This window comes from Anser brachyrhynchus (assembly GCF_964034855.1).
Source record: "Anser brachyrhynchus genome assembly, chromosome: 7".
NCBI classification, from domain to species: Eukaryota; Metazoa; Chordata; class Aves; order Anseriformes; family Anatidae; genus Anser; species Anser brachyrhynchus.
In genome coordinates, this window is record NC_137701.1 from 3,473,185 (window position 1) to 3,496,853 (window position 23,669).

Below are 23,669 nucleotides of genomic sequence, written 5' to 3' on the forward strand. Positions count from 1 at the left end.
TTTTGAACATTAATTTTTTTATTATTATTATTAGCTTCACCTAATTGTCACATATTTCCTCATCACACGTTACTAGGTATACTTTAAATATCATCTCAACTGCAATTTAAAAATGACCTAAAAAAGACCTAAATTCTTTCCACATCAGCAAGCCCTTATCAGCAAGCTAAAATTACTAACTAGTCTTTATTTAAGATAACCTCAGAAGCCCACCCCCAGGTATGGATACTTTTTATATAATAAAATTATATTTAAAATGTTTGCCCTCTAAATTAAGTTTGACTTTTACAGAAAAGCAGGAAGTTATACTGATTTTCTTTAAATTAGAACTGAAATTGCTTCCCAAAAGGCGTGAATTCTTAGTACTCTCTAGACTGCACCTAAAACTCAATTCTATGAAAAGCATCCATGTAGACAAAGACAAAACTGCGATTTGGCTTTCCCTCTTTGAAACTTTTAAGGACATTTTTAGGTGCGTTAAGGAAAAAGTCAGGGTACATTCAACAGTTCTGAAACATGTTTTAAAATAAGAAGTGTTCTGACAATCAATAGCTAAACTGTGAAGAAAATGAAATTAAGTTTCTTTGTTCTGCTATTATTTTCATTGCTCACACACGCAGTTAAGTCCACTCATCCCCTAATCTATACTGTAGTCTGTAAAGATGCCATGATCTTTAAGTTTCACCACAGTTAAGGAACAAATCTCAGCTTGTAAGAAAACTTCCATGGAGCTTCACTTTCAAACGGTTTGTATAATTCTGCTGTTTTAGTAATCCCATCTGATGAAAAAAATCCTGTTTCCAAAACTAGACCGATTTTATGAAGTGCCCCTTATATATTCAAATTAACTTCCATTTCTGTAAAAACTGTGACAAAGACAAGAACGAACTCATTACAGCTGACAACATTGTGATTAAATGACATTAACACTGGATGGTGAAGGCAAACACATCCAAACTACCTACAAATTTTCTTCCTACTTGGACCAGCTACTGCACTGTAGATAATGTGTTATGAATGTAAGTATCTAAATTAGAGTTGCTCGACTTATTTAGTGAAGACCACAAAGAAAATCTATGCCAGGTTATATGTACTCATTTTGCCACACGTGTACGTAAATCTTTTGTCCAAATCAAACTACACAAAGCTTGTATCTTACCAAGGTGTCCTACTAAAGATTCAAAAGGAGCAGTTTATTAATATGTAGGGCTTAAGTACCATACACAATTAATATCCTCCTGCTGACTTTCCATGATATTATGTTAGAAGATACATATCGTTACAGCGTCACATAAATCTTAGTTTCAGATCACAGCATGACCAAGCATTGGAGTAAACAAAGGTAATCATAAGGATCCATGCTTTTTTGCATAGAATAAATTTTCTGGAACATTCCCCCTTTGCCATGTTGCTTTACTGATTTTTTTTTTTTATGTAATAGGAGAAACAAACATACAACAGCTCATCTTGTTAATTTATTTGCACCGCTTTTTTATACTACAATTGTCTTCTCTGCACGTTTTCTGAATTCTGTGTGAATACATACTCCAAACTAAGTACCTGGTTTTTCAGCCAGCCTGGAAAGCATAGAAAGATCTACATGAAAGCAAAGTATATTCTTTAAAACAAACCAAATTGTTTTGGATAAAGTTTTTATGTAGGCAGAATCTCCTTTCATGCTGCATATTCCAGATAGGCATTTGTGTACAATCTTTCCACATCCATCTTCTGTGGACACTAAGGTACATTTCCATACAGAACTGCCACCACTGATCTCTGCTCACTGATCGCTGATGTATACAGTTTATTCATGGCCTATATACAGGATCTATTCTCTTTTCTAAATAGACTGCATGGCTCCATACCTTTTTTCTCCAAAGTATAAAAGTGTCGGAAGTTTAAAAAGTGCCGCAGGACAACACCAATTTAAACATTTACTTTAAAACAAAAACCTAGTTAGGAAAGCTTCCGGTCATAATAGTTTCTTAAGTTCCTGGGAACCACAGAACTTTTTCAAATAATTTTCTTATATATACCAGAGTATAAGCCTAAGAAGTAAGCATTAATACGCCTAACTCTTGCTTTGAAATTAGAGCAGTATGTCTCACCAATCCACACGGATTACCGACTCCACTACACATTTAATTGAAAGCCCATTCTTAAGTAAATCCAAGTGTGTTCAAAATCTTAGTGTTCTCTTTTAATATATTTGTTGTATTAGTACCCATTTTTTGTATTTTCTCTTTTAATGTCATCGTATCAGTTACTACTATCCGAACGCATACTAGAACATACCCGTTGGAACATTCCCCCGGAATTACTTCTGTTAATTAGACAATCGCTTCCACAATTTTGAAAACTAACCAGGCCTTCCACTGCGCATTTCTCAGTGCTGTATCAGGCTTCACCTATCACAGGCTCCCCCATTATTAGGGTATGACATTCTCTCTTAACAGAAAAAAAATAAGAAAAAAATTGTTACTTAGAGACATACAATGTTCAGTGCCAGAAACCAGAACGATTTCAACTCATAAAATGCTTATATTTATATAAAAGTGCTTATATTTCTAGCTCCAAGTGTTTATACATCAGAGGCAAGAAGCAGCAGATAAGGAAATCTCTACAGAAGGCAAAAAAGACAAAGATACCCGAAAATTTTAAAGAATGGTTTTATTCCAGAGCTTTAACATTAAACATGTATTTCCGAAGAAGGCAGTCTAAGCATTAGGAACTGAGAAGACCGTATCGGTTCCTCCTTTCCCTGGCGATGGCCGTGTAGGCTACACTACAGCCAGCGGCAGCACCTCCTCACCCAACTAGCTCTTACCTTCGATTGTTTAGGGTTACACGCGGATTACATGGCGCCAGAGCCATTCCTGCCGTCGCTAGCGCTACTAGGCACTCTGGGGCTAAGGAGGCGCTACCAGCGCGGCCCGCTCACCATCCCGGGGGTCCGGCGGCCCCCGCGGGGAGCCCACACCCCGGGCACCCCTCTGTGCGCCGTGCCCTGTCCGCGGGGCAGGTGCAGGGGCAGCACCTCACGCCTCCCCTCGGCCTCCACGTGGCGGGCAGGCACGGGGCGCTCCATGTCCCGCGGGGCCCGGCCGAGCTCCCCTGACGGAGCCGTCCCGACCCGCCGCGGGGGCTGCAGCGGGGCCCCACCGCCTCAGCGTGGGGGCTCCGGGCGCGGCTCCCCCCGGCCACCCGGCGGGTCCCGGCGCCACGTCACGGGCCGGCCGCGCCGCCGAGCCCCCCGCGTGCCGGCGGCGGAGCTGCCCCCGCCGCTCCCGGCACCGGCTGCCGCCCAGCCGCCCCCCACCGCCGGCGGCCCGGGGCCGGCCGCCACCCTCACCGCCGCGCCGGCCGCTTGTGGGGGAGGGAATGTAAACAAATGGGGTTTTATAGCTACCTCACTCGAGTGCCGTGTGCATCTCCCTCTCCGCTCGGTACCAAACCGCCGCGGCGCCTCCTCCTCCTCCTCCTGCAGCTCCTGCCGCCGCCGCCGCCACGCTATTCACCAACCGCCGCTACGCCAACCGGCCGCCCGCCACACTCGCCCCTACGCAGCGCGCGGGCTGCGCTACGCGAGCTGACCCGCAGGGCGCTTCACCCAATGCGCGGCCATTTCGTCCCCTTCCCCCCGCCGCCTCTCCCCCCCCTCCTCTGCTCCACCGCCGGCTACGAAAATGGCGTAGCACTCCCCCCCTCCCCGCTGTTCCGCTCCCCTCCCCGCAGCGCCTTGCGCTCATCACTCAAGCGGGCGGTGGCGCGGCCGTGAGAGGAGCGAGGGGCCGAGGGCCGGGGCTGGAGCCGGAGCCTGAGGGAGCCCCGTGCTCGGGCAGCGCCGGCCGTGCTGCCCCACGCTGACGGCAGCTCGCCAGGCGGCCGCGGCGCCGGGCGAGTCCCCGGCCCGGCGCCTCGTGCCCCAGCGGCCTGAGGGGAGCGGGGCCGCCGCCCGGGCCGGGCCGGGCCTTCCCTCAGCGGTTGGCGGCGTCGGGCAGGCGGGTCTGTCTGTCCCGCAGGAGAGCTGTGCCCACGGAGCAGCCCTTGACTTCTGCACCCAGGAACCTCTCCGAGGAGATAGTACTGTCCCGACACACTTAACCCCTAAAGTGCTGTCAGGCTTCCTGATGAAATAAAATGAGCACCTGCGTGTTTGGGCAGCAAACATGGCCCCTGTTGGAGAAGCAGCCCCTCATCACAACATACTTGGTCCGTTGACAAAGGGCTAGCAACTGGCAGAGTCCAAAAATACGTGTAATACCTATGTAAATTAAAACCTTTACCAAACAATGCCAGGGTTTAGCGGACATTTTGGATTGCAACGTAGAACATACAGAAACCCTTCATATCAAATCCTGTTCTCAAGAAAACCAGCTTATATTGTAATGACTATTTATAGAAGATATATTCAAAGACTAAAGTGCTGTTGTAGGAACATCTTAAATATGTTTTAAGCCATTTCCTTTTTCTTTCTGAGAAATTTGCATACAATCTCCACCACATTTTCCTCCAAAAATAACTGCTGCATAACAGGCTTCAGGCTGTAAGCAAACCTACACCGTTTTGTTCAGGAGGCACACGTTTTTCTTACAGACTCTCACGTTACTGAGTTGAACTAATCCTTTCTAAACTCATCCCTTTGTTAAACCCAATGTCTCACACCAGCGCTGCCCTAGGTTTGGCCTGGCAGAGCCAGAACCTAATCCCACCCACAGTCCTACCACAGTCCAAATTTTACTCTGCAGTTATCCACACCGATGGCCTCCCAAAGTCATTATGTGAATTTCTGGTTGGTGACATATCCCTAGAATACAAAGACTGTTTAAAATACTAAAAATACACAGGATCAATAGTGTTAGTTTAGAAACTAAGAGTTGGTATCTGTAAGACTCAGAACAAACAAACAAATCCCATATAACCATAAAACTCAAGTTACACTGCAAAAACAAACAAAAAACAGAACAAACTTTTCCAGATAACTCATGAATATTCATTATAATGCAGCCAATGTAACAGACGAATGAAGAGAAAGATGTAGGCTCATCAAACACTTACTGGCCTAAGACCGCAGCAGCTTTGTGCATTATGCTACACCAATCTTTCGGTATGAGGGACTAAATCTTTACTGAACTTTCCCAATTTCTCCTCTCCCCCCATCACTTTCATGTCCCGACGACAGAATCTAATTTCAAATCTTCTCCAATATTTTTTTCACTTCTTAGTGTTTATTGGGGGGGGGGGGGGGGGGGGGGAAGGGAGGGGGCTGGGAGGAGGGGAAATCTACATTTTCCCCCCTCATTTTCTTCAAAATGCCCTGGTTTGTTTTCAATATTTTTCTTCTTCACAGCTCAGGTCAAGCTTTGGAGACCGTTAAAGTGATTACAAAGCCCTATACCAAAACAGCACATCAGATTATTTATATGTTGATTTGAATGATTTCTGCCTCAAAAGCAGTCCTTTCTCTCAGCATTTTTGTACAGGAAAAAAAAATACAGACCTGATTCTGACATTAGTCATTAGATACAAGGTACACTGACCTTGCAGTTAGGTTACTTCTCCCTAGTTTTAACCATATATTTTAGTGCACAAACTGCCTGTGCATGGATACTTAAAGGAAAGAAACTATGAGTTTCTACATCTTAGCTTCACAAAGCAAGTACAAGAACTATTAAATCAGGCATCACTATGAGAAGCATGCCTCCCTGTAAAGCACATGGAACAACTTTCTGTGCTGCAGGGAAACTTGTACAAGAGCTGGAAGCCAGCACTGCAGGAGTGCTTGTAGCTTTGGACAACAAAAGTATGCAGCAGATCCAGATTATTTTTTCAGCATTTAAGCACTGAACAGAATATGTTGCTATACTTTTAGAACAGAACTTTTTTTTTTTTCCTCCCTCTTGTCTCACGGGACACTTTTTGAGTACTGCTGCATTGCCCATTGATGTGCAGGATGGAAATATATCCTGTCAAGTAACATCCAAGGGCTCATGGTATAATGCTGCAAAAGCAGACTGGGGCTTCTAACAGTGCTCCTCTCAAGATGACGTCCTGTCTGGAGACACATTTCCAGCTCCAGTGCTGGGACCTTTTTCCCCTTCCTATATCCCATGGACCTGATGTGTTTGGTCATCAAAGCCCAGTCAGCTAACTGTGTTACCAGGGGAGATGATGAAGGAAGAAACAGAACATAATGTTCTGTTTTGGAAACAAGATGCAGGCCTAAAGAGAAGTGCAAGGTTGGACAGAATTTGAGAGATCCCATACACTGACTTCCTGTTCTCCCTTTGTAAAACCCAACTCCATGTGGGGGATAGAAAGTATATACATATGCATACACGTACATAGGTTGTTTAGAAGCAAGTTTTTAGTCATTTTTAATTTTAAAAAGGAGAATTTAGGTTTTTCTTCCTCTTACGCTCATATATCCTGTTGATAATTCTGCAGAAGGTTTCACTTCTTATATCCCAGTACTGCTTCTGTCTGTAAGCAAAAGGAAGAGTCTCGGACATATTCTTTGGGAATTAGGAATAATTATAATGAGGAGGAAAAAAACAAACCAAATCAAACAACAACAAAAAACTTTAACCAGGACAGATTTGCATAGAAAGCTATTAGTTGAAGGTGTTGACACATCATCTACTAAGTGGGAACAAAACGTAACCATTTGTTACCAAAATTAAGTTTTATACCCCTAAAGCACAAGTCTCTGGCAAATTCAGCTTTTTCTTGACTGAAGAGCTCAACCTCATTTTATCACTTTTAAAATATAGATGTCTCAAGAAAAGCCAAGATGGTGGCTTGAAAAATCAACTTCCTCCTTCATTCAAAATTATCTCTAAGATTGGTCCAAAGATTTATCAGAATTTATGGCAATTTGAGTGCTAGCATACCTGCTTTTGTGGTTTATCTATTTCTTTTCCTGTTCTTTAAACCACCGTTCTAGCTTTTGTTCTTGTTTTTCATTAATTCTGAGAGCCTGAATCAAAGTCAGAATGGCTTTTTTTCTTTTTTTATTTGACGATGACCTATAAATATTATTCAGCTTGTTGAAGGAATTTCATGGAGATAGCAAGTGGCAGAATTAACCTCGAGGAGGCAGAAAATGGCTAACAGGGCAAAGCCTACTTTCCAAGCAGAGAGATTTTACCAAATTCCGTTGGAACTGAAGAGCTTTACTACAGGAGACTTTACTCAGAAGTATGCTAACAAGAACTGCTTAAGTGAAATATCAAGGAATCTTACAAAAGACATTTTATTTCCTCATTACATAGTTTCCTAATCTGGATCTCAGAACATGACCTGTTGATAGTTGTCTCCTCTGCTTTGAACTTATCAACATACTATATAACCCTACACGGTTAATTTTATTGCACAGATTTACCTGTACTTTCAATATTCAATACAGTTGTTTGATATGCACTCATTTTCAGGCTATGAGTTTGCGTACTGATGCAGGAAAAACTTTGCTTATGGCAAGGACATAAGCGAAGGTGTTTGAGCGTCCAGGTGAGCTTAAGTATCACTACAAGCAAGTAGTGATTCTGTGATTAAAGCTCATGCTTGGAAATAGGCAGTGGTGCCGTCTGGGGGATTTCTTGGCTTGTTTACATTGAATTTAAAGGCCAAGTTTATTTACTCCAAGGCAGTATATAAAAACAGCAGTTTTAGTAGAGACTATATATGCCTTTTTTCAAATTCTTGCTCAAGAATTTGATCTTGTTTAAGCCTGTTTGGTGCACTTGTTTACTAAAGTTTTAATAGGTTTTATCTGTAGAAATTCCAATGATAATTCAAAGTAGGCCTGGTTGGTTTTTCACCAACCAAAAAGGACCATGGGAAGTTTCTTTATTCATAAGAAAGGACAAAAAGGGAAAATATATCTGAGCTTTGTTTTTGTTGTTGTTTTCCAAGGAACAATTCTTACCCTTCTTCCTTTACAACAAGATATGCATACTCCCCCACGTGGGCAGCATATATACATGTACAGACATATGCATAGGATTTGAAGCAAAAGTATAATGTCAATGACTTACTCTATGTGATTTTAAATATGGTACTAGTGTAAATATTGACAGGAAATCCGTTTAAAAAGAAGTCCATGATTATTATTATTTTTTTAAATATGCCAAAACAAGATACAGATTTTAGGGAAGTTTGTTTTAGAAGTTTTTGAGTCAGACTCTTTGTGGGAAGGGTTAGGCTTTTTGTTTGTTTTTAAATACACACTGACATTTTTAGTGACAAAAATTAAAACCTTTTTCATTTGCTGTAGGTTACATTGGCTAAGGTTACATAAACATCAAAGGACATAAGCAAAAGGGTGTGATGCTGCAGCAACAGCTGAAGTATTTGTTCCACACAGCTTTTTTTTGCCTGGAATATGGAAAGATACAAGTATGACTTGTAGACCTTTCATTCATTTTGGAAAGCTAGCAAATGCTACTATAACTTATCCATAGGAAAACTCTTGGTGGGTGAACTTTGATTAAATCTCTGCTTTTGTTTTGTTGTTGTTTCCTTTTAACACAATTTGCCAGTCCTACTATCTAAAGCAGCCAAAAGCCCTTTCATAGGATCCGAGACGCACCAGATTTGCCAGTAGCAGGAATGGGAGAAGATTCAAAATGGAAGATATTAAAAGATGAAGACAGTGTTTCATGTCCTTCTTTCTCTCTGGCTGATTTGGGTTTATTTATTTTTCTCATTCCTTCCTGCCTTTTAAAGACACCTGTTGCTGTGGAATCTTTTCTGTAGCACTAGTTACAGAAATAACAAGTTTAGAGTTTATACCAAAGGATATGACCCAGACCGTCTTCTGTATTGTATGATTTGTCACATGTGCAGTTTACACTGCTCTGTCACACCACTTCCTCTTCAGCCTTTCACTTCTTATAACAAGTAAGCAGAACATAGGTTTTGGATTGACATATCTGATAGGATTGTGAGATTTTTTTAATTATTATTTTTTTTTAGGATAAGATAGTAAAAAAAGGCATGATGAGAGGGGGAAAGGCCAGTCAGCTGCTTCCTTCAGCACATGACTAGGCTGAGACTGCTGAGCACAAAGAACTTATGGTCACAACCACAGAAGAGCTCTGTAGCTCTGTATCAATAAATATGGGATATTCTCCACTGGAGCCATGCAGGGTTCAAAACATTAAACAAAGCTGTGTTAGCTGGCTGGGTGGAGTACATTGAAAATTCCTCTAAAGGCTTGTATTTATGAAAGCAAACTGGATCAATTCCAGAACTGACCCACCTTGCTGAAAAGGAAATATTGACTTGAATGTAATCTCTTTACATGTTGAGGAACTTTATACCCTCTTCTCAAATAGAATGGAAAAAAATTAGTGATACTGTCCCTGACATTATTTGAAAGAATCTATGAACAGGCAAGGAAAACAATGAAGGTCAGTATCTTTTAAGTCAGTCCCTGCCAATTTTTAAATCTCTACTTGGATGATTGGCAGTCTTTATGTATAACCAAGACCTAGATGAGCAATAGGAACAGTTCTGCTAAAGCTGCATTTTAGTCAGAAGCTGGGGTGAAATTCACATTTCTTTCACCTCTGTTACACATGGAAGTGGAAATGACAAATGTTAAACAAATGCAATTCCTCCATTATCAGTGGGTAGAATTGGGAAGCCAAGATATCCTTAAGTTACTGGCTACCTGTTTTGGATACCTCGGGAGAGGCTGATCGTCTGAAATTTCAACAGTGGAAAGGGGAGTCACTATGAGCTACCGTGGATATACTTCAGTAACTTAAGCTTGAATGGATGAGGGAGGATGCTGGATAGCCTCATCCCTTCTTTATCACAGATCCCAAGCCTCAAAGGGACATCCACAGAGAAGACAGGAGACAAGAAGAAGCACTGTCAGGGAAAACAAACACCACAGATACTGCTTGCAGAAATAAAATTATGAAAGGGTTGGTTTTTATGCTTGTTTGTTTTCCTTTAAATCAACCGTACCAGTAGCAAAATCTAAAAATCAACAGAATGAATCTCAAAATTACTGATAGCTGGCTCACAGCCTAGGGAGCTCAGCTAACTCACAAAAGAGTTGGTTTAAGCTTAGCTGTGTTGGTCCTTCCATGCCTGGTAACAATGTATGTAGGAACTGGAGGGAGCAGCTGGATGGTGGCCCTCAGGGTCCTACCAGTATTAAAGGTACACCACCTCTCTTTGAAATGCTGGCATGTACTGAAGTTGGTTGTTCTTTTTTTATTATTTTTCCCCATAATTTACTTTATTATTATTATTATTAGTTCCACTGTATTCTACAATGAAAAAGCATGTTAAAGACCCCTATTTCTTCAGGAAATAAAGAGGTGCCAGAAGAATTATGAATGACATTAGGGAATGGCCTGATTCCCAAATCTTTAACTACAACCATTTGACAGTGCGTCTAGGTGCTGCAGCCTTATTTTCATGCCTGAAAATGCTTTGCGCAGTTGGATGATAATTACAGTTTTAATGACACAAGTAGGAGTGTGAACTTAAGCATAAACAGCTATGGAGAAGAAAGCAAACTTCAGCTGATACACACACTGATGAAGCACAGGCTCACACACAACATGGTCTAAATGACAAGAAATGTGAAAATCTGAGATGAATACTAGTGAAATTACCCGGAGGGACAGGTCACGTGAATGCACACAACTAGAAGCCGCGAGGAGATGCAGAGAAATGGGGAGGCCCTGCTTCACTGCTATTTTTCAGCTGTGTATGACTTTGCAATTTCACATGATGACTTATATAAAACAGAAGTAACTCCACTGAGATAGGGCTATAGCAGCAGCAGCAGGACAGAGTAATCATTATGAATACATCCCGTTATCTTTTAGAAATGGAAAAGAGGTTGGAACCAGTAAACAAGTAGAGAGAAATTTGTACAATGGCTGGGTTGGCTAGCAGTAATTACTGAGAGAACTAGCAGACTGTCAATCTCAGAGGAAGCAAAACAGCCTGAAACATGTTTGATGCCAGTTTTGACATAATTGAAATAAATAAATGTTATGCTCGAAAATTCTTGATTTCCCTCAGACTATTTACATCTTTCCACCTCTCACAGATAACCTTCCTTTCTGTTATCCCTTACATTCCACTTTATAACTACATCTATTTTTTTGAAAATTCATTCCCATAAATACAATGGGAAACTCAGATGAGCCTCCATGATACCTCTAATGAAATTATTGTGGACTTCCCCAAGGAAAAAAAATACAAGATCGAGTTCTTGCCTTCAGTTGGTAAAGCAGTACATTCCAAGGTTATTTAAAACTAAATGGTAAACAGCCAAAATCTGGTCTTTATAACAAGTAAGTTGTAAAGTATAGTTAAGTATAACTCTTAATGGTGTAATTTCATTTACATTTTCAGAATCACTTTTCTATTAATTAAAGGTTATATACATGAGACAAATCTGCTGGATTAACTGCAAATAAAATTCAAAGTTTGAAAGCCATTAATCTATCAAATTTCCAGTTCACTAAAATACTGAAAATTAGTTTCTGAAGCACAACAGAGTATCCTTTAGCAAATCAATGTATAATGAAAAGGAGGAGCTTCAAGACACTGTTTCATAAAACTAAACAGAAGGTAAAACTAAAGTCAATATTAACTAGTAATTTGCAAGGAAGCTGGAAATAAGAATATTTTAGACAAGCCAGTTACTTGAAAAGAGACTGCTCAGGGCTGTACAGGTCACGTGTACCTGGTCGGGGCTGACTCATTGCCAAATTCCCATGTGAAGCAGAGGCAAGATTATGGGAAATACTCATCCCAAAGCGTGCTCACACAGTTTTACTTAAGCTTATCTCAAATGACCGAAAAGTCTGGACAGTGCGATTCCAGGACAACATTATTTATATTACAGACTGTGTTAAATATATAGCATAAGAATGACTGGAATTCACAGCTGTTTTTCCAAGGGGACTTCTGTTTTGATGTAATCTACACTCCCTATCCTAAAATGAAAGCATACTAATGTTGTCCATCATTATAGATGATAATTAGACAAAAATAGCCTTGGTTATCACAACTTCAAAAGCAGTGAATCAGAAAAGGAACTGCCAGCTGTGGTGCACCTGAAACTACTGCATGTGCCCCCTCCCCTTAAGAACAGATCAGTCCACTTACATAAAGCTGAGTGCCAAATTCATCATGCAGGACAGCAGTGTCTGATTCTCATCATTTCCCTCTTTCTCTTCTTCCTCATTTACAGGAGAAGGAGTCTGCATGGCCTATAGTCACTTCCCTCAACAGGAATAGCTGCTATCTATGCAATTTCTTTTTTAAATCACTGTATTTTTAAGAAGCTGTGTGAGCAGGGCTTTTTTTATTTATTATTACATTGAAATTGAACTTTGAGCTAGTAAAAACAATATTATGGTAATGCTGTTGTCCTAAAACCAGAGCTGCTGTTTTCACAGGAGGTCACTTCAAATTGCTTCACAGAACTTTGGGCTGTTGAGCACCGAGACGTGTGCAGTGCATCAGGACCAGTTATTGCCAACAGAGAAGCAGCAGAGGGCTATTTTTCAGAGGTTATTGCTGAGAGTTGTTAATGTAATCCAAGATTTAATGCAGAAAGAAGCAGTTTTTGTGGGAGAGAGTGGGGAGGATTAAAATTACTGCAACTTTTTCATTTTCAAATACCACTTGTGCTGCACTGCAAAACAGCACAAGAACAGCATTCATCTCAAAAGTCAATGATCTCCTGAGGACAAAAGAGAGTCACTCTTCCTGCTAACATAACCTGGTCAACAGAGATGTGTGCAAGACAGAGACAGTCACATTTGCAACTGCCCACTGCCTTGAAATGATGCAGATCCAAAATAGCTGTGAGGCGCGCTAAGGCAGATTTCCCCCTTTGGCTCTTCCTTCAATTCTTCTTACTCCCATGACAAATGCAGCTGCAGAAAAGTCATGCTGGTATTAGGACATTACCGAATTGTCATTTGATTTTTTTTTTTTTAAGAAGGTCAAGAAACAGTTTTTAAAACATTTAAACCAGTGCTGATGGTTTGTCTCTGTAACAGCATGTGCCAAGATGGAATTGTAACTGAACAGCAATAAGAATATAAGAATAGAGCAATTGCTAAGAAAAACTTGTCACTGATAAGGGCTCAAATGTAAAACTGAAGCTTGCTGTCTCCACTACCTGCTCTTCTCCATGCAGGCCCCTGAAGTTACTTACTAACCAGTGACTCCTGTTACATAGCACCTCAGGCGAACTGCCTTGGAGATGGAGGTTGTGAAATACACCCGTTTTGCTCCTGCGAGGAACAATCTTCTGAGAGTTAAGTTTTAAACAGTTTTCCTTCAATATCACACAGGAAGAGGCAGCTTGAGAATGTTTTCCTATCTGATGCTTACACAGTGACACACACTGTCACAGTGCTGCTGAAGTTAACATCCTAATAAAAATAGCTTCTCCTCAGTGGGCTTTGTTTGCTTTAGCCTGACATTGTTTTCAGGGCATTTAAAGCTTAGCAATAATATTTGTATGGTCTTGAAACTCTGTTCTGTTTTCGGAAGAAAGTGAGTTGTTAACATAAGTTCAGAAAGGAGGCAAGAAATGTTTTCCTGTCATTTCATTTTGTCACGTCCTAGGAGGAGCAAAACCAGATATCAGCAACCTCCCACAAAAAAGCTGACTGCTAGAGCTTTTTTAGACAACTTACTTCAACATTGGTCTTATGCCTTTAAAAAAAGGCATGAACGTTTTTATACATCATTTTGAGATGCCTATGGGAAGACTACTTTGTTGGAATGTTTTAGGCTAAGATTTTAATACAGTTTAGTCTTAAGTACTGCAAAGCATCCACAAACTACAAGGTAGAAATGATTACTGAAGTGCTTAAAAACCAGGCAAGTAATATGTGAATGACAGTTTCTTCACTACCCATGCACTCAAAAACATGTGAATCACCTTTGGCAGAAAGCAGCTTTCTATCTGATGAATCTGTAAGCTGCTAGAAAAAACGTACAATGATGTTGAACAGGGAACAGTAAGTCCTGTTCAGACAATGGGATGTGAGACTTTCCTCCCTCCACCCCCCCATTGTGCTTGTAGCTGGTAAAGTTCCAAGACAAAAAAATTTGCTTTCTATTACCCTAAAGCAGTAATTTCCTGTAGTCACCTATGGAAACTAAAGGAAGGCTGGTTTCACTGTTCCCTGAAAATGATGATGAAACAAGATTATAAAGGAAAATGGTACTTACCCTTTATCAGACTCCAATTCAAGAGTTTAAGACATATTCCCAGGCTTACCCAGGCAAGTATTTACCTCAACTCAGATGCTTAGTAGCCCATTCAAATCAATGGGAATGCAAATATGCTAAGAGCGAGTCACTCACACGCCTTAGGGTCTTGCTGAATCACATCCTTCACATGCAACAATCATTACCAAAAATTGTGGTGGCGACCATACACCAAATCTGGCAAAGAGTATCTGTTAGGGAAGGTAGAGCTCAATGAGACACGAAGCCTGTGTGTGTGTGTGTGTGTGTGTACAGACACTGCCATGACACGACCAAGCATTTCCATCTTTTCCAGATTCTGCCACTTCTGGAGACTCCTAGACACTAATAGCCAGGCATTTTGAAAGCCATGTCATTTCCTTAGGTACAGTGCATACACATTAAAAAATAAATAAATCTTGCTTTCTGTCAGGCATGTGACACCATAACCATATATTTTTTTTTTCTCTGAAATGCTTCATACACACTGAATTCAGTAAGAACCAAGATGACATTGGTTCTCCTTTTATTTGAAACTAACTTTTAGGCCTCTCCAACATGCTGAGAGGTATCTGTATGCTCTGCTCCCAGACTTTATGGGGCTTTATGAAAAAAGCAGGAAACAAAGAGCTGATCTAAAAATCTACTAAAAATGCTCACTTCCCTAAGATCTGGATTAAATTTCCAAGTCCATTTTGTTTCTCAAATTCCACAGTTTTCAATAGTTTTTTTTTTTTTTAAATAAAATGGAAGAGAAAAATATATAAAATAAACACATCTATAATTAAGCAGTAGTGGACAGCTATCAGTAATTGGCATGGCTTGCTTTCTATCCCGTAGAGATCTTTGCACATGAAGAAAAGCTCTCTTCTACCTCACACCCTCAAGAAAATTGTTTTAACTTTTAGTTTCTTTGGACTGATTTTATATCATTGTAAGCAACAAGGTTTTTTATTGCTTTTAACTGTCAGAAATTGTTGCAGAGAAGCGTGCAGTGTGGGTACTATAGAAACCACGTACCATCTGCCTTAAAAATACGTTGCCTCTTTGTTTTGCCTTCATTTCTGTGCCTAGAGGATTTTATTAAAGAGCTATATTTCATAGCGAGTTCTTGTTTGCCCACTTTGTAGAAAGTTTTACCTTGCTGTTTTAGGGCCCGCTCCTGTAGATCAGTTGCAGGAAAAAGTCTAAGCAAGGGTGCCAGGTGAACCAGCAAAAGAACCAAAAAGAACCAAAAGAACCAGCAAGGGTGCCAGGTGAACGGAGCTGCTTTTGTGCACAGCTGCAGGAGCTGAGACCTCAGCCAAGCAGAGTCGCATATACTAGCCTACTCCCTGCAAATATAGTAAGCACAGGCCCCTTCCCCAAAAAGTTCAAAATAAAACAAACAAACAAGCTACTACTATATGTAAATCAATACATAAAAGAGAATAAATAATATGAACCAGTCCTGGTTTCATCTGGGATAGAGTTAATTTTCTTCACAATGGCTGGTAATAGTGCTGTGTTTTAGATTTAGGAGGAAAATTATGGTGACACACCAATGTTTTAGGTACTGAGCAGTGCTCATACTAAGTCAAGGACTTTTTGGCTTCTCATACTGCCCTGCCAGTGTGGAGGCTGACAAGAAGCCAGGACGGCAGAGCCAAATGGACCACAGGGATATTCCCCAGTGTGTGGCACCAGGCTCAGCAATAAAAACAGGAGAGCTGGCTGGGTGCCAGGCTGGGCATTGGCCAGTGGGTGGCTAGTAACCGCAGCGTGCCTCATTTGTGTTGTGTATTCTTTTATTTTTCTTTTCCCTATTAAACTGCCTTTATCTCAACCCTTGAGTTTCGCTTTTTTTCCCCCCTCATCCCCTCCCCCATCCCACTGAAGGAGGATGTGAGTGAGAGGCTGAGCCGTGCTGAGCAGCCTGCTGGTTAAGCCTTAACAGAACCGAATACAGATGCAGAGACAGACTGCCATACGTCCCAAAGCATGCATTCTTGTATTTTTTTTTTTTTTCCAGAAGTTTAGAGAATTTTTCTTATTCTGCATTAGGAATTTGGTAAATTTGAAATCCACCAAAATAGCCTGGTTCTACATTTGTGCGGGGGAGGGAGGAAATCTACGTTTAGAGCTGCTGACTGGCATCACATTAATTTACATCAAGTTGTAATTGCAATGCATGTAATTTCAGTTCCAGTACTCTAGTCCTGAAATCAGAATGATGCCTATTACACAAAAAGGCACTTCCTTTTACAAGACATAACACTAGTTAGAAACTCAATGTTTGTTGAGCTGAAACACAGCCTGAACCAGCAATGAGCTCTTGGAGATTTCATAAGAGAGTGCTGAAAAGGATGGCAGCCCTATATCCATTCACCATTACAATACAAAATACAACATTGTTTAGCCACTTTTTTGTCCATTTGCCTCCTAATTTTTTAAGATTAGGAACTAGATAACTTCAGGTTTTCAGCTATTTGTTTTTTTTGCTTGAGGTAGCAGTTCAGCACACCTGCCAGAAACCACCAATGCTGGTTTCATGGAGTTCCTGAGACGTAATGGCAGACGTAATGCTGCAGAGCTGCAAAATACTTGAAGCTGTCTCACATTTGACCGACTACACCATTTTAGCCTGTGCAAGTGTTTATGGGAATCTTTAAGGTGTATTTTAAATCATGTTGTACAACATTAGAAGTGAAATCATGACCATTTACAGAAGACCAAACCAGCTAGATGATCATAGCCAGGGACTCTGCTGACACTGGGAACAACCAAAGCCCAATGCCACTTTGCTTCAGTCCATCCATATATCATATTAAATAATAAACAAAGCCTGATCCCACCCTCCCTGAATTTGGGTGAAAAAAAAAAAACACAAAAAAACTGTGTCTAACCATTGCAATTCTATATTTAACAACTACAGAGCAGTTTATAATAGTTCTGATTCTGACAGGAAGAGCTATTAGTCTTGACAAACAGCTTTTCCATATCTAAGCCACCACAGCTCCAGCAATGTCTGAAGACTTACGTGAACGCCTTATTAATGTTAGTTCATAAGCTAGCACATGTCCTTTCCAGGGATCAGATGTGCACTCTAATCACTCACAGTCAAAATGCATTCTGTTTCACGAATGCGTAAATAACCCCATATCTAAAGACACATAATGCAAAGATGGAATCAGGGTAAATGGTCTTGCAGGAGAAGAATGGAACAAATATATTGTAATTAAGTAAATAAAATATTGTAATCTAGTCAACTTCCATCTCTGAACTGATTAAGGCTGCACAACAGGAATAGAAAACTAGCTGTGCCCTGAGGACGGCTTTCTAGGAGAGTAGCTTTCTAGCCAAAGCATTAGAAGATGTGTAATTAGGTATGCAGCATTCAGCTGGCTCCCTTGATTGACACTTCTCATATGACTAGTTTTCACATTAGAAGGTTGGGGCTTTACCAACTGGTTTAAATGATAATAAATGGAGAGGCTATCATTTACTGCAACGTTACCTGGTCTAAATCTGAAAATACATGTAGTTACATACATAGAGCTGTATTGACAAACATAAATTACCATGCTTTTTCCAGAGCAGGATTTCTGTTGTGGCAGTTACTGGCTGGTTTAGGATTCCTCTCATCTGTTGCACCGTGACTAAAGTTTACGATAACATTTTCTTCTATTTCCTTACTCTGAACATTTATTCAAACATTCAACTTTAAGCTACATGCTAACAGACATTGCAAATTTAAAACTGCAATGTTAAAAAAACTTCCAAAAACCCTTCAAGTATTTATAATTACTTTAGAAGTAATGTAAGAACACTGCCTTCAGCATATCCCAAAATATACAAATGTACACTAGATTAATAATTGCTTTATTTCTGTTTCAGTGTCCTGTGATTCCAGCAGTGATCTCTCCTTCTCTGTTAGAGGGAAGATGCCAGATGCTGCATTTTCAAACTAGCTTAATTCCACTGTCTCCCTGAGGTTTCTTCTTGCAGGAACAGGTGTAGTGCTTCACTGTAGAGGACTGACATCCTGTCAATGCAAAGCCAGGGTGCTTTATTCTTTTGTATGAGAGGGGAAGGTCTAAAGTTAAGCCAATAATTATGCTGAAGAGATATGGACTGAGCCGCATTAAGTCTGACATACTCCTGCAGTAAGAGAGGAATTGGACTTAGAGCATCCTCACAGAGAATACTTGCAGTGTCCTCCATCTGGGAAGTCAGTACAAAGCTGCCTCACTTGAGCTACAAGTTCTGTTTTTCTGAGCTTCTGTTCTTCCTTTTAGTTACCAACAACTTTTACTCAGGTACAGATTTACTGAAGGTGGGGTGTGAAAGTGGGCTAATTTAATTCCTATTAGTCCCTGTCTCTTCTTGTTTTCCTCCAGAGCTAGCAACCAATGATAAGAAATTGGAGAAGGCTATAGGATTGCACGCCCATAAAAATCACAGTGAACAAATTGCTGAGGAGGTGGTAAGCATCCTTTATCCAGATGGAATTAAAGTAATAATAATTCTTGGTCAACACAAGACAAACTCATAAAAAGCCCTGAAGTCTGAAATTCTGCTGCTCTGCTCTTGCAAGTCCACTTTGGTTATAACAATGGGTACATATTTGAAAAACAAAATAGAAGAAATGCACAGTTAATAACTAATGCTCTTAACCAGATGCACTGCCTTGCTCTCACTTCTTTCCTGACAAAAAGGAATTGGTAGTGGTCTACTAGCTCCTTCACTTCTGAACCTGAACTGGGTTCTTACTAACTGGAGATACTGCTCCATAGAAAGACATTCTAGAAGGTTAACTACAAAACTCTGTATGCAGTTCAAATATACCTGAAGACTGAATGGCAGGAATCCTCAATTTGAGAAATACAATTAAGATGTACAGAATGGACTTGCTTCACAAAGAGTTTTTAAATGTAGTTCAGGATTGTCTCAGGGTAATTAAAACCAAAGGGTCAGAATCAGCTTCAGACAAAATTAAAGGGGTGAAAAAGCACATGATTATACGTTCACTACTTTAATAGAAGAAAATAAGAGGTTTGACCTGAAGAGAAGTAAAATGGAAGCTAGCCTGGAACAGACAAGTGGCACTTGCATCAGGTGCCCGAAGGAATTGGCAGTGTCAAAAAGCTTTGTTCTCCCGCCCCCCTCCCCCCCGCTTTGGAAAGGTGGATGGCAGATATGTTGAAGCAGTATTCAGGGAAAATTCAGAACGTATTACTCGGTTGGGAGAATGCCAGAAGGAAAGCATCTGAAAACATCAAGCACAATAACTCATTTCACACATTTAACCAGTTTTGCAAGTGACACAGATTATGCAAGATCCTTTTCTCTTCAGCTTTGACAGCTGTCCTGCTGTACAATAGTGTCCCCAAAGCTCTCAAAAAGCAGTTTCAGCATTTGTCATTCACATGTCCCTCTTCCCACTATTTGTGCCCTGTCTAGATTAAGATTGATGTTCCTAAAGTTCTCTCACCATTACATCTCTGGGAAAAAAAAAAATGAAGTTGCCTTAGCAATATGCAATCACCTCAGCAAGGACAAACTTTCTAACATCCTCAATATTCATGCATTATGTACATGGAGATCCCATGGTAGATCTTGAGAGGATCAGGATGATTTCCAGGAGGGTCTCCTGCTCCTAGATAGAGCCCTGTTTAAGAGATCACACAGCTTTGGTATATCGGTCCCATTCTCAGTGAATGACCCCAAAGCTCCTTCTCATGCAGTTATTGCAGAAATGCAATAGCACAAGGTCTTTTGCCCATGATAACCTCTCATGTGGAAATCCATGTCATTTGTTGAGCAGGCCTCCTACTGCAGCTTATATGCAGGAAGTCTGATGTTCCCTACACATCACATTTATTGCGTGACATAGCAAAGGGTGCCCTTGCAACATCATTCTCTCAGATATCCTTTACTGGCAAACAATAACCCTGAACTATGACAGTTTCCATACAGCTCCCCAGACAAGATGATGAAGACAGTGATTCCTTCCTCTTAAAGTCAGCTTTGGGCAGACAGGCCCTTGAACCTGCATAAACCCTCAGAGATGATTTCTTTTCACCCTAATTTGAGGGAAAATTTGAACCTTAACTAACAGGAATATATAGGGCAAATATTTTCTAGAGATCTCTTCCAATGGTATCTAGCTGATCTTGTTTTAGATAGTGAACGTTATTTTGACATTTCAATAAATATTAACTGTTTCATAAATGTTTGATGAAACATAAAACGAACAGCACATTCTTATTTCTGATGCAGCAGTATGCAGAGGCAGTAAAAGTGACTTAAAACTAGTGATGAGAGAGAAGAAAAACCTAGAAGCCGTTTAGTACATTTACCTATTCAAAAAGAATTTACTATCTTCGAGTTTTTGTAGATTCTTTTTATGAACCTAAAATAGCACTTAGTGTTTTAAGGTTAGACATACTGAATTAACATTATCATTTCTAGGGGTCTGAAGAACAAGACTTGCAAATGAATATAAGTAATTAAAGTACTCTAGCAAGAATTAAGGTGAGCACAGTAATAACTGGGCTTGCAGGTTAAAATCAAAAGCACCAGAAAATCCCAGTAAGTTACATACCAGCATAGATGCACAACTGGAAACATGACATAGAACTTCTCACAGCCAGTTCCACCCTGTCTCTTTGCCAATAAAGCCTAATTTTCTTTTAGGAGAAAGAAGTACAGTTCGTTCCTATTACTTTAAAATAATTCAATGGACAGTACTACTTTAACACAGCTGCACCTAAATGACATAATAGTGTCTAAATGGAAGCTTAATAGGAAGAGTTAGAGAGAATTATCAAGAGAATAGACAAGATGACTGGGGAGGAGGGTGGGGGAATGAAGATAATAATCAGAAATACTGAAAGAAAAAAAGTCTGTGGAACCAAGTAAGAAGTCATGAAGGCAATGGATATTCTGGAATTAAGGTGAGGGTTTAAATAGGATGAATAGGAGTGGACTTTAAAAATGCAAATATGAGATGAAAAGAAAGAGAGAACTGAGAATGAGACAGAAAAAGTAATGGGAAAGTTTTGTTGGCTGAACAAGTACAGTGACCTTAAAAGAACAAGTTTGATACAGACTAAGAAGCACTTGAAACCATAAGGAGACATTTTAACAGGTGAGACACTCTTTACAGTTTATTAAGATCAATTCTGCTTAGAATTTGAGTTTATGTAGTTTCAGCTGCAGTCCAGGAAAAAAAAAAGGTAAAAACAAAACAAAACAACCCCCTGCCCCCTCTGATTATGACTTCGTTTCTGAATCTCCTGAAATTACCTGAAAATTGCCAGAAGACATAACACTGAAAGAGACTATTGCTGATTAGTCCAACCTTTGATGTTGTAGACAGAATTGCTACAAATATGAGTTACCAGTTTTGGTTAGGCACATGAATATTCATCACGTAGAAGTAAATGTGTAAAAGGATTTAAATGGGTACAATCTAAGCAAGATGACACTTTTGAAAGCCTCTGTATTATCTAGGACTAGATTCTCAAAAAATGTACGTGGTGAATGTTTCAGTACCTAACTATGTATCCACTCCCTAAGACCTCCCTAAGTCCATGTTCCTATATGTTGTGGAATACGGTTCTTAGCAGCTGACAGACTAAAGCTGCCAAGATTCAGTGATAGAAAACGTTAAGTATTACTAGCTGCACAGGCCCCACTTTCTTAATGCATACCAAGGAGCTTCCTGGCTAATGCTGCCAATCCAGTGGTGTTTCTTTGACACACAGCTCTGAGCTGTCATTTCTCCAGCAGTAGCCCAGGCACCTCGGTGGAGGTGGGCTTGGTTATCCTTTGGATAGCTTAGAGATATATTGGAGGGGAAGGCACACTATGAAAATGGTCCACCATCCCAGTTTAAAGTTCACCATGCCTATAAAGGATGGAATACCTCAACATTAGTTAGGTGTCTTGAAGTCATTCAAATCCAGGTAAATTAACAACAAATAGAAATATTTTTAACACAAAAATCCAAAACAGATAACTGAATCACACACAAAACACTTATAGACAGAAGACAGAGGTTAGAGGGAGCCATACAAAATCTACTTATCGCAAGACCAGAAGTTTCTTCTACTTCCTCTCTATCCAGCCAACGTGCTGTTAGATGTTCAGCACAGATGTTCAGGGATTCAGTCCTTTTGCATAGCTTATATCCTGAGGGATACAGGGAGCCTAGCTTTGGGAATCCTTCCTTTTTGTACTACCAACACCCTACTTGGGGAGTTATTAAGATTCAAGATTTCTTCCTCACTCCACCCTACTGAGAAGGATTTCTTAATATTCATTCAGTCCCAGGTAACTTCAGAATTCCTCTCTCCTTGCCACTGAGCGCCCCTTCGTGCTTTCAAAATGGTAATTCCCCTTAGGCCTATCTGGGAGCAATCATCACCTGCCCAGACAGTAAACAGATTATGCTAATAGTGCTCCACTACTTGGTTAAACCCTAAACAAAATTTTAAACTGCTGTGATGCAAAATACTCTTTCTTTTCAAGCCATTCAAGATCCAGGCTGAGGTCTTTTTTTTTTTTTTCCACCCACATAGCTTATCATGCAGCCTGAATTTTATGTGCATATGTAACCTGCCAGTCCTAGCCGATATATCACATAACTCGACTTTACTTGCAGTTTATCCAAGATGAGATTTTAATGTCAAATCTAACACCGCAGCAGTCTGTGACAGCGGGTTTAAAGACAAGTCCTTCTGCACCCCAAACTGTTTCCCTCCAAAAGTTGTTTCTGGGGGATGCCCTGATTTTTCCACCCCCTGATTACATGTCTAACTTGAGGTGGCACCCCTAACCATTGCTTGGCTATAGCTACTGCTGATCCATCACTAGTGAATTACATTTTCAATTATATAACACCTTTCTTAATTTAAAAAACACAAACACACTACGTAACATTGACTGCTTGATAGGAGTATAAGTTTACCATAACCCTATTTAAGTGCAAGCATTTGGTGATCCCATTGGGACAGCTAAATTATCTTCTGCTCTACCATCTTCACATTTAGACATTAACCAGGCAAGCAGTAAACAACTCTAGGGAAGAACAGTTCAAGAGGAAATGATGCAGTTTGTTTCTTTTTGAGCTTCTTCTGAGCTAATGCCATTAACACTCTATACATGAATGGTGTGAAAATACTTCTGATGTGTCATTAGAGACAGGTAATGATCACACTAACAGCATGCTTCTCTCCTTCATTAGAGCTTAACACACCTCGCTGATTCACCTATATCATTAACTACTTTGGCATGTTTCTACTTTTTTTTTTTTCTTTTAAGTAATCAAACTGCCTATTTTACAAAGCAAAGGATACAGGCTGCTAGCTCAGCTACCAGCTATTTATCAAGCTGTCAAGTGTAGTCAGCGTACAACAGGCTTTCATACC

At 40.3% G+C, this 23,669-nt stretch overlaps 1 protein-coding gene across 10 annotated transcripts in view; it reads right to left on the bottom strand.

Moving 5' to 3' along the window:
• SLC39A10 (solute carrier family 39 member 10) overlaps nt 1–23,669 on the bottom strand; it is a 120,900-nt gene that overhangs the window by 36,722 nt on the left and 60,509 nt on the right. The window contains exons 1-2 of one of the 10 annotated variants that reach the window (XM_080599927.1): nt 3,410–3,632; nt 2,365–2,448 (exon numbers count right to left, since the gene is read on the bottom strand). The exons of 3 other annotated variants lie outside the window; for them this stretch is intronic. Coding sequence is in view for 2 of the 7 variants with exons in the window: in XM_080599922.1 (XP_080456048.1) it covers nt 2,296–2,307 (12 nt within the window). In the remaining 5 variants the exon portion in view is untranslated. Of the gene's footprint in view, nt 1–2,295; nt 2,449–2,827; nt 3,346–3,409; nt 3,661–12,147; nt 12,273–23,669 lie in introns of those variants that run through there. 6 more of the 10 variants (XM_080599922.1, XM_080599929.1, XM_080599923.1 and 3 more) reach the window with 6 other exon arrangements.